Genomic DNA, 14,047 nt, shown 5'->3' on the forward strand with positions numbered 1-14,047 from the left:
ATGCCTTTTGGTCTTATGAATCCAACACCACACTAGATCTACAAATACTTCATTGAATGGGGAGAGTAGGACTGGAAGGAAGAAAGGAAAATAGCATGTAATGTCTTTTTATTAAATAATTGCTTCTATATTTTCCATTATTTACAAATTCTTTCAAATGATTTATTTAATTCCATGTCAGAAAGTTCTCCGGTGGAGGCATTTTACCAGCTTCCAGACTTTCAAAGGAGGATCACCTTCAAGTCTTGTACTTCCTCATTTTTATCACTCTGCCATGTTTTCTGAGGCCTTGCCACCATCCAAGACTCCATCACCTGGCTCTTGGCCAATCAAGACCCCAGAAATCATTCTTCCTGATCCAAAGGAGGTGAGGTTGTAGAATGAGGAAAGGAAATAATGAGCCAGGACAATAAATTCGATATAAACAACATTGCTACTTTTCCTATGGTTTGCTCTACCTGCCTTTAGGACAATGAGACATTGACTCTCACATTATATCATCATACATCCTCTGAATGAATTAAGTTCAAAGTTCATAGTAAAAGTTATTGTTAGAGTACACACATGTCACCACACACAACCCTGATGTTCTTTTTTTACAGGCAAATTTATAGAACAGTAACTGTAACAGGATCTGTAAACTGTAAATATCAGGAACTAAAAACTGTAAACAAACTGTGCAAATGCAGATAAAAAAATAAATAGCGAACATGAAAAAATGAGATAAAAGAGTCCTTTAATGAGTGTAGTTACCCCTTTTGTTCAGGAGCCTGATGGATGAGGGGTAGTAACAGTCCTTGAACCTGGTAGTGCAAGTCCTGAGGCTCCTGTCCCTGAATGCAGCAGCAAGAAAAGAGCATAGCCGGCGGGAGGGGGGTGGTGAGGATCTTTGATTAGCTTGAATGAGTTCTGTTGTAATTTAGTGAACTTTAAATGGCTTAGTGTTTTCACTCTGAGCTAACAAGCAGAAAATACCAGTTCCAACAATAAACATCTCAGGTCATCGTCATTTCAGGGTCAGTAGGAGTCACTTCCATTGGCAATGATGTTGGGTATATTCTTAACATTTCTAACAAATGCTCGTTATGATAAGGAAGAAATATGGTACAAGTTAATTCACCATGTATCTGCTATTATCATCTGCATTAGTTTAAAGCCATACAACAAGGGACATACAAGGAAGTCCAGATTGCCATCAATAATAACACTGATTTAACACAATAGAGAATCTGACTTGTTTAATACCTACCCTTTTCCAAGAAACAACATATCAATCTTAATTTACTCATTAGGGCTCTAGCAGTATGGGAATACATTTGGCGTATGTTATGAATGGACAGCATATTTGTTCATTAAACAGGAAAACCAAAATGTGAAAAAGGAAAAAAAACACTGCATAATTAACTTCCATAATGATTGTGAGATATCTAACCATGTGGAGATCAAATCATTTTAATTGCTATTAAATTTTCCATGATGATGTCCTTAGACTATTGAGATTTACCTGATCAGTACACCAACACCATGTGGCAAGTACTGTGAGTCCAAATATGAGTCCAGGCCAAGGAATGTCAGCACTGACCGGGTCTCGAAACATGTGGAAAGCATCAGCACGTGGAATGTGACATGAAGTATTTGCCACAGTAATGTTAGGAATTGCTTGAAAGTACTTTTCTTCCAACCCTGAATACCAACCAACTTTGTTTAAACCTGAAATCAAAAAGACACATTTTATTTCCATGTACCAAGCAAACTTTTATTAATAAATTCATAAATTTCATCTGAAAGTTACAACAAAGCACTACTTCTTAATATCTAGAATATATTTTACATTATGAATATGAATAAGTCATAAAATAGGTTCTAATCTGTCTTAAAGACCATGATCTTGCTATTATACTTGAACAATTTCAAAATATGAGTTTACTGAATTTATGCAGAAGGCCATGGTATGGATTAACTAACAGCTCAGAATAAGTTACATCTAAATATTAATATTGGCAAGTCAGTTCACTTGCCACCTTATCAATTGCAACTGGTTGCACTTAGTGTGAAAAGTGTTACTTCAGTCAGCTGACAACATTCTTAACGCAGAGTAGTTGTTTCTGGGATCGGATTTCTCTTCAGAACAATTGGTAAATTGGAGATAAGGAACGATGGGAGACAAAAAAAGGGATTAAAGAAGAGCAAGAGTAGGCCAGCAAAGCAGCAAAGACTAGAGTGAAGGGGAGTGGGGTTTGGTGCAAGTTTGTGAACAAAGTAGAAAATAAGCTCAGAATTATAGAATAGTAAAGAAGCATGGATGAGGGTTTCGTTGGCGGATTATATATATATATACATACACACACACATGCACATATATATAATGTGACTATAAAAAGTATTCAGCTCCCTTGGAAGTTATCATGTTTTATTGTTTTATAACATTGAATCACATTGGATTTAATTTGGCCTTTTTTACAAACGTTTGTACATCGATAGACAGAAAAAGACTCTTTTGTGTCAAAGTGCAAACAGATCACAACAAAGTAATCTAAAATAATTATAAATATAAAACACAAAATAATTGATTGCAAAAGTATTCACCCACTTCAAGTCAGTATTTAGTAGATGCACCTTTGGCAGCAATTACAGCATTGAGTCTGTGTGGATAGGTCTCTATCAGCTTTGTACATCTGGAACCTGCAATTTTTCCCCATTCTTTCTAAAACTGCTCACGCTCTGTCAGGATGGATGGGAATTGTGAGTGAACATCCCTTTCCAAGTCCAGCCACAAGTTCTCAATTGGATTGAGGCCTGGACTCTGACTTGGTCACTCCAGGACATTAACTTTGTTGTTTTTAAGCCATCCCTGTATAGCCTTAGCTTTATGTTTGGGGTCATTGTCTTGCTGGAAAACAGATCTTCTCCCAAGTCGGAGTTCTCTTGAAGACTGCATCAGGTTTTCCTCCAGGATTTTCCTGTATTTTGCTGCATTAATTTTACCCTTCCAGGGCCTGCTGCACTGAAGCATCCCACAGCATGATGCAGCCACCATCATGCTTCACGATAGGGATGGTATGCTTTTGATGATGTGTGGTTTTTTTTATTATGTCAAACATAGCATTTAGTCTGATGGCCAAAGAGCTCAACTTTGATTTCATCAGACCAGAGAACATTCCAGCTGATTTCAGAGTCTACCACATGCTTCCTGGGAAATTAAAGATGAGATTTCATGTGTGTATTTTTCAACAGTGGCTTCCTCTTTGCCACTCTCTCAAAAAGCTGTGATTGGTGAAGACCCGGGCAACAGTTTTTGTCTGTGCAGTTGTTCTCATCTCAGCCACTGAGGCTTGTAACTCTTCCAGAGTTCTCATAGGTCTCTTGGTGGCCTCCCTCACTAGTCCCCTTTTTGCATGGTCACTCAGTTTTTGAGGACGGTTTGCTCTAGGTAGATTTACAGCTGTGCCATATTCTTTCTATTTTTTTGATGATTGACCTAACTGTGCTCCAAGGGATTTTCAGTGACTCCAAAATTCAATGGCTGAGGCTTTGAATGACTACTTTGTGTCAGTATTCATGGTGGAGGACACGTCTAACATGCAAAAGAGAGGTTATGGATGTGATGGAAGGTGAAGACCTCAATACAATAGCTCTCACTAAAGAGGTAGTGCTGAGCAAACTTGTGGGCCTAAAGTCCCCTGGTCCTGATGGAATGCATCCCAGGGTACTGAAGGAAATGGCAGAAGTTATAGTGGAGGTTTTGGTGATAATTCTCTGGATTCTGGGCAGGTCCTAGCAGATTGGAAGATGGTGAATGTCCTGCCACTGTTCAAAAAAAAAAGTAGGCAGAAGGAGGTAACTATAGGCCACACGAGTGAATCTGCAGATGCTGGAAATAAATAAAAAACACGAAATGCTGGCGGAACTCAGCAGGCCAGACAGCATCTAAGGGAGGAGGTAGTGATGATGTTTCGGGTTGAAACCCTTCATCAGGAGTGAAGTAACATGGGATGGTCGAGGGGGGATAAGAAGTGGGGGGAGGGATGAAGTGGAGAGCTGGGAAGTGATAGGCTGGAGGGAAATGGGCTGGGGGAAGGTGAAGAATTATGGGAAATAAAAGAGAAAGAAAGGTAGGGCTGGGGGGAGATTGTAGTGAGAGGGGAAAAAGAGAGAGAAAGAGAGCCAGACTAAAATTATAGATAGGGATGGGGTAAGGGGGGGGGGGGGGGCAGGGGTATCAACGGAGGTCTGTGAGTTCACTCCTGATGAAGGGTTTCAGCCCGAAACATCGTCACTACCTCCTCCCATAGATGCTGTCTGGCCTGCTGAGTTCTGCCAGCATTTTGTGTTTTTTAACTATAGGCCAGTTAGTTTAACATCTGTAGTTGGAAAAATGCTTGACGCTATCATTACAGAAGAAATAGTGAGGCACCTGGAAAGAAATGGATCCATCAAGCAGATGCAGCATAGATTCAGCAAAGGCAGGTGCTGTCTGAGAAACTTACTGGATATAATGAGGGGATCAGATGGATGTTATTTACTTGGATTTCCAGAAGGCAGTAGATAAGGTGCCACATAAAAGACTTATCCATAAGATAAGAATGCATAGAGTTGGGGGTGATGTATTAGCATGGATAGAGGATTGGTTAACCAATAGAACGCAGACAGCTGGGATACATGGATACTACTCTGGTTGAAATCAGTGCTGAGCAGTGTGCCGCAGGGATCAGTTCTGGGCCCGCAACTACTCACGATATACGAGAGGTAAAGGGAAAAGGAAGTGAGTGCAGGGCCCCCTGCGGCCATTCCCTTCAGCAACAGGTATACCCCTTTGGATACCTGTGGGGGATCTGAGCAAGGCAGCAACAGTCAGACCAATAGCACTGTGGTTGGCTCTGAGCCTCAGAAGGGTAGGGTGAAGTGAAGTGGAGTAATGGTCATAGGGGAGTCAATAGTTGGAGGGACAGAAAGGAGATTCTGCGGCAGCAAAAGAGACGCCAGGATAGTGGATTGCCTCTCAGTTGCCCTAGGATCCAGGATGGCTCTGAATGGTTGCAGAATATTCTTGAAGGGGAGGGTGAGCAGCCAGAAGTCATGGTACATGTTGGTACCAATGACATAGGCAGGAGAGGGGTAGAGTTCCTGCGAAGTAAGTTTAGGAAATTAGGAAGGAGGCTGAAGAGCAGGACCTCCAAGGTGGTAATCTCTGGATTACCCCCAGTGGCACATGGAAGGTCAGAACAGGAAGACAGCAGAGATAAATGAGTGGCTGAGGAGATGGTGCATGGGGCAGAGTTTCATGTACTTGGATCATTGGAACCTTTTCTGGGGAAGGGGCGAACTATACAAATGGGACATGTTGCACCTGAACTGGAGGGGAAGCAATATCCAGGGAGGGAGATTTGATAATGCTATTGGGGAAGGTTTAAACTAGATTTGCAGGGGGTGGGAACTGAAGTGAAGAGGCAGAGGATAGGTTGGTTGGCGCACAAGTAATGACAGCTAGTAAGGAGTTTATGAGGAAGGATAGGCAGATGATAGAGCAAAGATGCACTCAACCAGATGGTATGAGATGTGTCTATTTTAATGCAAGGAGTACCATGAGGATGGCGGATGATCTTAGAGCATGGATCAATACGGGGAACTATGATGTCGTGGCCATTACAGAGACTTGGATGTTTCAGGGGCAGGAATGGCTGCTGAGTGCGCCAGGCTTTAGAAATTTCAAAAAGGACAGGGAGAGAGACAAAAAAGGTGGGGGAGTGGCACTGCTAATCAGAGTTAATGTCACGGCTGCAGAAAAGGAGGAAGTCACGGTGGGATTGTTTACTGAGTCATTGTGGGTGGAAATCAGAAACGGGAAGGGGGAAGTAACCCTACTGGGTGTTTTTATAGACACCCAAAATTGTAACCGAGACATTGAGGAGCAGATAGGGAGGCAGATTCTGGAGTGGTGCAATAATAATATGGTTGTTGTGACGGGTGATTTAACTTCACCAATATCGACTAGTATCTCCTTAGAGCAAAGGGTGGAGTTTATTCAATGTGTTCAGGAAGGTTTCCTGATGCAATATGTAGATAAGCCAACTAGAGGAGAGGCTGTTCTTGATCTGATATTGGGAAATGAACCTGGTCAGGTGTCAGTAGGAGAGCATTTTGGAGGTAGTGTTAGGCAGGAATTTGGAAACATAAATTGGGAGTAGATGCTGTCAGGGAAATGCACAGCAGAAATGTGGCAAATGTTCAGGGAACATTTGCATGGCATTCTGCATAGGTATATTCCATTGAGGCATGGAAAGGATGTTAGGATAAAAAAAAACCATGGCATACAAAGGATGTAGAAAATCTAGTTAAGAAGAAAAGCTTACGAAAGGTTCAAGAATCTAGGTACAGCTAGAGATCTAGAAAATTACAAGGGTGCCAGGAAGGATCTCAAGAAGGAAATTAGGAGAGTTAGAAGGGGCCATGAGAAGGCCATGGTGAGCAGGATTAAGGAAAACCCTAAGGAATTCTACAAGTATGTGAAGAGCAAGCGGATGAGCCGCGTGAGAATAGGACCAATCAGGTGCAATAGTGGAAACGTGTGCATGGAGTTGGAGGAGGTAGCAGAGGTACTTAATCAATATTTTGCTTCAGTACTCACGTGGAGTGGACCTTGGCAATAGTGGGAATAACTTACAATGGTCTGAAAGGCTGGAGTGTATAGACATTAAAAAAGAGGATGTGCTGCAGCTTTTGAAAAGCATTAAGTTAGATACTGTAAAAAAAAAGCCTCAAAAAGTAAACCAGGAAATTATAGGACAGTAAGTTTGACATCGGTAGTAGGTAAATTATTGGAAGGAATACTAAGAGATAGGATCTACAAGTATTTGGATAGACAGGGACTTGTTAGAAACAGTCGGCATGGCTTTGTGCGTGGTAGGTCATGTTTAACCGATCTATTAGAGTTTTTTGAGGAAGTTACCAGGAAAGTGGATGAAGGGAAGGCAGTGGATGTTGTATACATGGACCAGTAAGGCCTTTGACAAGGTCCCGCATGGGAGGTTAGTTAGGAAGATTCAGTCGCTAGGTATACATGGAGAGGTAGTAAATTGGATTAGACATTGGCTCAATGGAAGAAGCCAGAGAGTGGTAGTGGAGGATTGCTACCCTGAGTGGAGGCCTGTGACTAGTGGTGTGCCACAGGGATCAGTGCTGGGTCCATTGTTATCTATATCAATGATCTGGATGATAATGTGGCAAATTGGATCAGAAAATTTGCTGATGATACAAAGATTGGAGGTGTAGTGGACAATGAGGAAGGTTTTCAAAGCTTGCAGAGGGATATGGACCAGTTGGAGGAATGCGCAGAAAAATGGCAGATGAAGTTTAATGCGGACAAGTGTGAGGTATTGCACTTCGGAAGGTCAAACCAAGGTAGAACATACAAGGTAAATGGTAGGACACTGAGGAGTGCAGTAGAACAGAGGGATCTGGGAGTACAGATACATAATTCCCTAAAAGTGGTGTCACAAGTAGATAGGGTTGTAAAGAGCTTTTGGTACATTGGCCTTTATAAATCAAAGTATTGAGTATAAGAGTTGGAATGTAATGGTGAGGTTGTATAAGACATTGGTGAGACCGAATTTGGAATGTTGTGTGCAGTTTTGGTCACCTAATTACAGGAAGGATATTAATAAGGTTGAAAGAGTGCAGAGAAGGTTTACAAGGATGTTGCCGGGACTTGAGAAACTGAGTTACAGAGAAAGGTTGAATAGGTTAGGACTTTATTCCCTGGAGTGTAGGAGAATAAGGGGTGATTTGATAGAGGTGTATAAAATTATGATGGGTATAGATAGAGTGAATGCAAGCAGGCTTTTTCCACTGAGGCTAGGGGAGAAAAAACCCAGAGGTCATGGGTTAAGGGTGAAGGGGGAAAAGTTTAAAGGGAACATTGGGGGGGGGGGGCTTCTTCACACAGAGAGTGGTGGGAGTGTGGAATGAGCTGCCAGATGAAATGGTGAATACGGGCTCACTTTTGACATTTAAGAAAAACTTGGACAGGTATATGAATGAGAGGGGTTTAGAGGGATATGGCCCAGGTGCAGGTCAGTGGAACTGGGCAGAAAAATGCTTCGGCACAGCCAAGAAGGGCCAAAAGTCCTGTTTCTCTGCTGTAATGTTCTATGGTTCTATGGTTAAATCACTGGGACCGGATGAGATATACCCCAGGATACTGTGGGAAGTGAAGAAGGAGATTGCTGAGCCTCTGGCGATGATTTTTGCAACATCAGTAGGGACAGGAGAAGTACCAGAGGTTTGGAAGGTTGCAAACATTGTTCCCTTGTTCGAGAAAGAGAGTAGAGATAACTTGGGGAAATTATAGACCAGTGAGTCTTCAGTGGTGGGCAAGCTGTTGGAGGAGATCTTGAGAGGCAGGATTTAGGAGCATTTGGAGAGACATAATGTGATTCAGGATAGTCAACATGGCTTTGTCACGGGCAGGTCAAGCCTTATGAACCTGATTGAATTCTTTGAGGATGTAACAAAACACATTGATGAAGGTAGAGCAGTGAATGTAGTGTATATGGATTTCAGTAAGGCATTTGATAAGGTTCCCCATGCAAGGCTCATTCAGAAAGTAATGAGGCATGGGATCCAAGGAGACATTGCTTTGTAGATCCAGAATTGCCTTGCCCAAAGAAGGCAAAGGGTGGGTGTAGATGGTTTGTATTCTTCATGGAGGATGGTGACCAGTGATGTTTCGCAGGGATCTATTCTGGGGCTTTTCTGTTTTGTGATTTTTATACATGACCTGGATGAGGAAATAGAAGGGTGGGTTAGAAAGTTTGCTGATGACACAAAAGTTGGGGGTGTTGTGGATAGTCTGGAGGGTTGTCAGAGGTTACAGCGAGACATCGATAGGATGCAGAACTGGGCTGAGAAGTGGTAGATGGAGTTCAACCCAAAAAAGTGTGAAGTGGTTCAGTTTGGTAGGTCAAATTTGAAGACAGAATATAATACTAATGGTAAGCTTCTCAGCAGTGTGGAGGATCAGAGAGATCTTAGGGTCCATGTCCATAGGACACTCAACACTGCTACGCAGGTTGACAGTGCTGTTAAGAAGGCGTATGGCATATTGGCCTTTATCAACCAAGGGATTGAGTTCTAGAGTCATGAGGTAATGTTACAGCTTCATAAGATCTTAGTTAGACCCTACTTGGAGTACTGTGTTCAGTTCTGGTCACCTTATTACAGGAAGAATGTGGATGTTACAGAGAGAGTGCAGAGGAGATTTACAAGGATGTTGCCTGGATTGGAGAGCATGCCTTATGAGAATATATTGAGTGTACTTGGTCTTTTCTCCTTTGAGCGACAGGGAATGAGAGGTGACCGGATAGAGGTGTGCAAGATGATGAGAGGCATTGATCGTGTGGATAGCCAGAGGCTTTTTCCCAGGGCTGAAATGGCTAACATGAGGGGGCATCGTTTGAAGTAGATACAAGGGGGATATCAGAGGTAAGTTTTTCACACAAAGGTTGGCAGGTGCATGGAATGCACTGCCAACGAAGGTGGTAGAGGCGAATGCAATGGGGTTTTTTAAGAGATTCTTAGCTGGTACATGAAGCTTAGAAAAATAGAGGGCTATGCGGTAGGGAAATTCTAGGCAGCTTCTAGAGTAGGTTACATGGTCAGCACAACATTGTGGGCTGAAAGGCCTGTATTGTGATGTAGATTTCTATGTTCTATGTTCTATGATATACATTAACGATCTGGAAGAGGGGACTGAGAGTAGTGTATCTAAATGAATGGGCAAGGGTCTGGCTGATGGAATACAATGTTGGTAAATGTGAGGTCATCCACTTTGGAAGGAAAAATGAAAAAACAGATTCTTATTTAAATCGTAAAAAATTGCAGCATGCTGCTGTGCAGAAGGACTTGGGAGTGTCTGTGCATGAATCACGGAAGATTGGTTTGCAGGTGCAGCAGGCTATCAAGAAGGCAAATGGAATGTCGGCCTTCATTGCTAGAGGGATTGAATTTAAGAGTAGGGAGGTCATGCTGCAACTGTACAGGGTACTGGTGAGGCCACATCTGGAGTACTGTTTGCAGTTTTGGTCTTCTTATTTGAGGCTTTGGAGGTGGTGTAGAGGCAGTTCACTAGGTTGATTCCAGGGATGAGGATGTTAGACTATGAGGAGAGATTGAGTCACCTGGGGACTGTACTCGCTAGAATTCAGAAGAATGAGAGGAGATCTTATAGAAACATATAAAATTATAAAAGGGATAGATAAGATAGAGTCAGGAAAATTGTTTCCACTGGTATGAGAAACGACAACTAAGGGACATAGCCTCAAGATTCTGGGGATTAGATTTAGAATGGAGATGAGGAGGAACTTCTTTTCCCAGAGAGTGGTGAATCTGTGGAATTCTCTGCCCAATGAAGCAGTGGAGGCTGCCTCAGTAAATATATTTCAGACAGAGCTGGATAGATTTTTGCATAGTAGGAGAATGAAAGGTTATGGAGAAAAGGCAGATAGGTGGAGATGAGTCCATGGTCAGATTAGCCATATTCTTATTGAATGGTGGAGCAGGCTCGATAGGCCAGATGGCCTACTCATGCTCCTACTTCTTATGTTCTTATGTTCTTAATTTTCTTGTACCATCTCCTGACATGTGCTTTTCAATAATCTTTTAGCGGAGTTGCTTGAAGTGTTCTTTTGTCTTAATGGTGTGTTTTTTGCCAGGATACTGACTCACCAGCAATTGGACCTTTCAGATACAGGTGTATTTCAGTTGAAACACCTTGACTGCACACAGATCTTCAAAAACAGATCTCCATTTAACTAATTATGTGACTTCTAAAACCAGTTGGCTGCACCAGTGATGATCTGGTGTGTCATATTAAAGGGAGAAGGGGATTAATTCTTATGGAATCAATAATTTTGTATTTTACATATGTATTTAATTTGGATCACTTTGTAGACATCTGTTTGCACTTTGACATGAAAGAGTTTTTCTGTAGATCAGTGTCAAAAAAGCCAAATTAAATTCACTGTGATTCAATGTTGTAAAACAATAAAACATGATAACTTCCGGGGGGTGGGATGCTGAATACTTTTTATGTATAACATATTCCCATTTCATCTCGTAAGATAGTTTTAAATGAATGCGGCTTCTCCATATTAAACTTAAGAAAACATTCAGTGGGCTTAATAGATTGATAAATTAATAAGGTAGCTGAGGAGATCATATTTTGCCTGGTTGACGAGTTAAGACGTAAGAGTCACAGTCTCAAAATAAGGGCTAGTTCAAATAAAAAAAAGACATTTCATCTCTCGGTGGGGAACCTTCGGCATTCTCCACCTTCAGAGGGCTGTCGGAAACAAGTCATTGATTTCATTTAAACCTGATTGCTTTCTGATTGGATGATTCAAAGCTTGTGGGTTCAGAGCAGGAAGATGGTGCTGAGGTGCAGGATTAAAAGGCAGTCAAGGCTTAAACATTGAGCGCCTTCCACCTCTTATATCTTGTACTTTTTATTGCTTAAGATTCATCAGTAACCTGTTCCAGTGTTGCTTTAGGCCATATAGTTGACAAGGTTGCTGGTTAGATTATTTGTTAACCATTGACACCCCTGACAGTCTGTTTGCGTAGACTTTGCTGTGATCTCAGATTCCTACCTCCTGATCAAACCCACTGATACTTATGCCTGTAGGAGAAAAAACTCAGGAGGAGATGTACCAATGAATTCACTCAGTTCCTGTTCTCATTCCATCTCTAAAGGAAGCCCTTTTTGCATCTGGTGCATTTAACTACTGAAGTGCTGGTAGTATTAGCAAACCCTCAGTTTTCCTGCTTATTCCAACTCTTCCTCAGATAATGAGCTGAATTAACCCAAAGGAAAGGCAGCGGTAAATCAGCTTGAGGTAGCCTCTGTTCCTTCCCATGAAGAAAGAGCTACTACTTTGATATTATTTCATAATCTAGCAAATGGAATATTTTAGGTCTCCATCTTAGCTTAAAGTTAAAAAGTAAACAATTACGGTATGTGCTGTTTTTCTTTATGGTCACCCTTTCAGTTAAGTGCAGCATTTCAATGTTTGTTGGAAAAAGAGATGCTGCCATCAGCCTCCCTCCATAACAAATGAGCCTCAAGCCATGGAAAGGAATTGTGTTAACCATGGAACAATATCACAGTTGGAACCAGTAAGATTTGCATCTCCCCTGTTCTCTACCCTAATCCACTCTGGTTTGTTTGGTAATCTCAAACTCCACTCTGTTAGCAGAACAGCATTACTGACCCTTTAAATGTTTAAGTGACGTAGGCAAAGTATATCCTCGTGGAACATATTTCAGGGGAACTGCTAACCTAATGAAAGAAGAACCCTTAAACATTAATGATAATTACAATGACAATGAATGAACTACAGATACCTTTAGGCTGGTTAAGCAATATATATAAACTGGTAAATTAATAATTAATTACATTGATATTAGCATGCCCTCTCTATTTAAACATTTACACATGACAATCCAGTAATGTACACAGAATATCCGAGGACATTTCCACCCCTCTTATCTATAGATATTATCTTCATAATGCTGCTTTTGTCTCCCTCTGTATTTTAACAACTTCTTCTTGCCCCTTTTCCGTCTATTTCTTCAAGTGACGAAAGAGATGAATATTGATGAAAAAGTTAATATAGGCGGCTGGTGGAATATAGTGGGGTAGGATCTGCCAGAAAATAATGGATTCATTTTAGGCTACAGGTCCGGAGTGACAAAGAGATCTCGGTGTCAGCATGCAGTTACTGACAGTAACTTACAGGGGAACCTTGGTTAGAGGGAAGAGAGAATACTGCTTAGGGCACTGAAAGGTCAGGATGTAGTAAAATAGAGCATTATATATAAGCATGAATCTTTGGAACTAACAATAGTTTTGTGACTATATCCTTGGCAATTTTTAGAAAAATATAGATTACAATTGCACTTTAACTCTAGAATACAAAAATTAAAGGCAGACATTCATACAGGTTCACTGCTGAAGTCACATTACAACTTTGTGACTACTTTTTACCATTGGAGAGCAGGTGGTTATTGTGCTGCAATGCCTTAGCGTGAGGGAACTCTGCCAGTAAATCATGTTTCAAGCAGAATGTCATTAGAACTATCATCATTTCAGGACCTTTAAGTGATTCTGAAGACAGATGAGTGGAGGGCAGTGATTGTTGATCTAAGAGGCTAGGAGTGTGAATGGGATAGAAAAAAGAAATAGGTGAGATCAGTCTTCCCCGGGTATTCTACAGAGGGATGGCCCACAAACACTACTATTAGGGAGACATGGGGGTTTATTGCAAATTGCACAAAAGTGGCTGTGGGCAGTTGAGACAACTTCATGCATTTGGAAGTATTGTAATAAAAAATAAGAAAAAAAGAGTTTGATGATAAATTACATTATATGACATACACATAAATACCAGATTGGATTTTCAATATACTGATACAATGCAATATAAATACCTTTTATGATTTATCTATCTGAGTATGTAGTTTGAAGCTCTCAGACTGTTTATATTAAAAGCTTATTAATGTTCAGCCTAAAGCCTTCAATTCCGGCTGAAAGATAAATGGTGGATGTGCAGGCTTCAACGTCACTAAGCTGAATCTGCTACTCAATATGGATGCCTTCATTTCCATAATATTTCATAAAAGTTTATGTTTTTTCATACAAAGAACTCACCAATGAACATAAGGATAAGTGCTCCTGCCACCATGATCACAGTCTGTAGGGCATCTGTATATATCACAGCGGTCAAACCACCTGCCAGTGGGAAGGCAAAGGACCCATTTACTGATTTTTCAAACACATCATCCCAGATTGTATGCAATAAATCTGACATAAATGTAGTCATGTTACTCCCTGAAGAATTCAAATGAAGATAAATCTTTCTGAGCTCAGGTTGTGGATCTGTGTGCAATATAGATTAGTTTTCAACTTCTTTTCATTTCATTTATGACTAGCTACTCTAAGACTCCAACACAGATTTCTGATGCAGCACCAACTATAATTACCTTGTTACAT

At 41.1% G+C, this 14,047-nt stretch overlaps 1 protein-coding gene across 1 annotated transcript in view; it reads right to left on the reverse strand.

The window, feature by feature from the left end:
• LOC140736972 (sodium/glucose cotransporter 4-like) overlaps positions 1–14,047 on the reverse strand; it is a 59,294-nt gene that overhangs the window by 24,563 nt on the left and 20,684 nt on the right. The window contains exons 6-7 of the mRNA XM_073063039.1: positions 13,706–13,786; positions 1,505–1,710 (exon numbers count right to left, since the gene is read on the reverse strand). Coding sequence (XP_072919140.1) covers positions 1,505–1,710; positions 13,706–13,786 — 287 coding nt within the window. The remainder of the gene's footprint in view (positions 1–1,504; positions 1,711–13,705; positions 13,787–14,047) is intronic.

Source organism: Hemitrygon akajei, chromosome 12, assembly GCF_048418815.1.
Source record: "Hemitrygon akajei chromosome 12, sHemAka1.3, whole genome shotgun sequence".
Classification (NCBI taxonomy): domain Eukaryota; kingdom Metazoa; phylum Chordata; class Chondrichthyes; order Myliobatiformes; family Dasyatidae; genus Hemitrygon; species Hemitrygon akajei.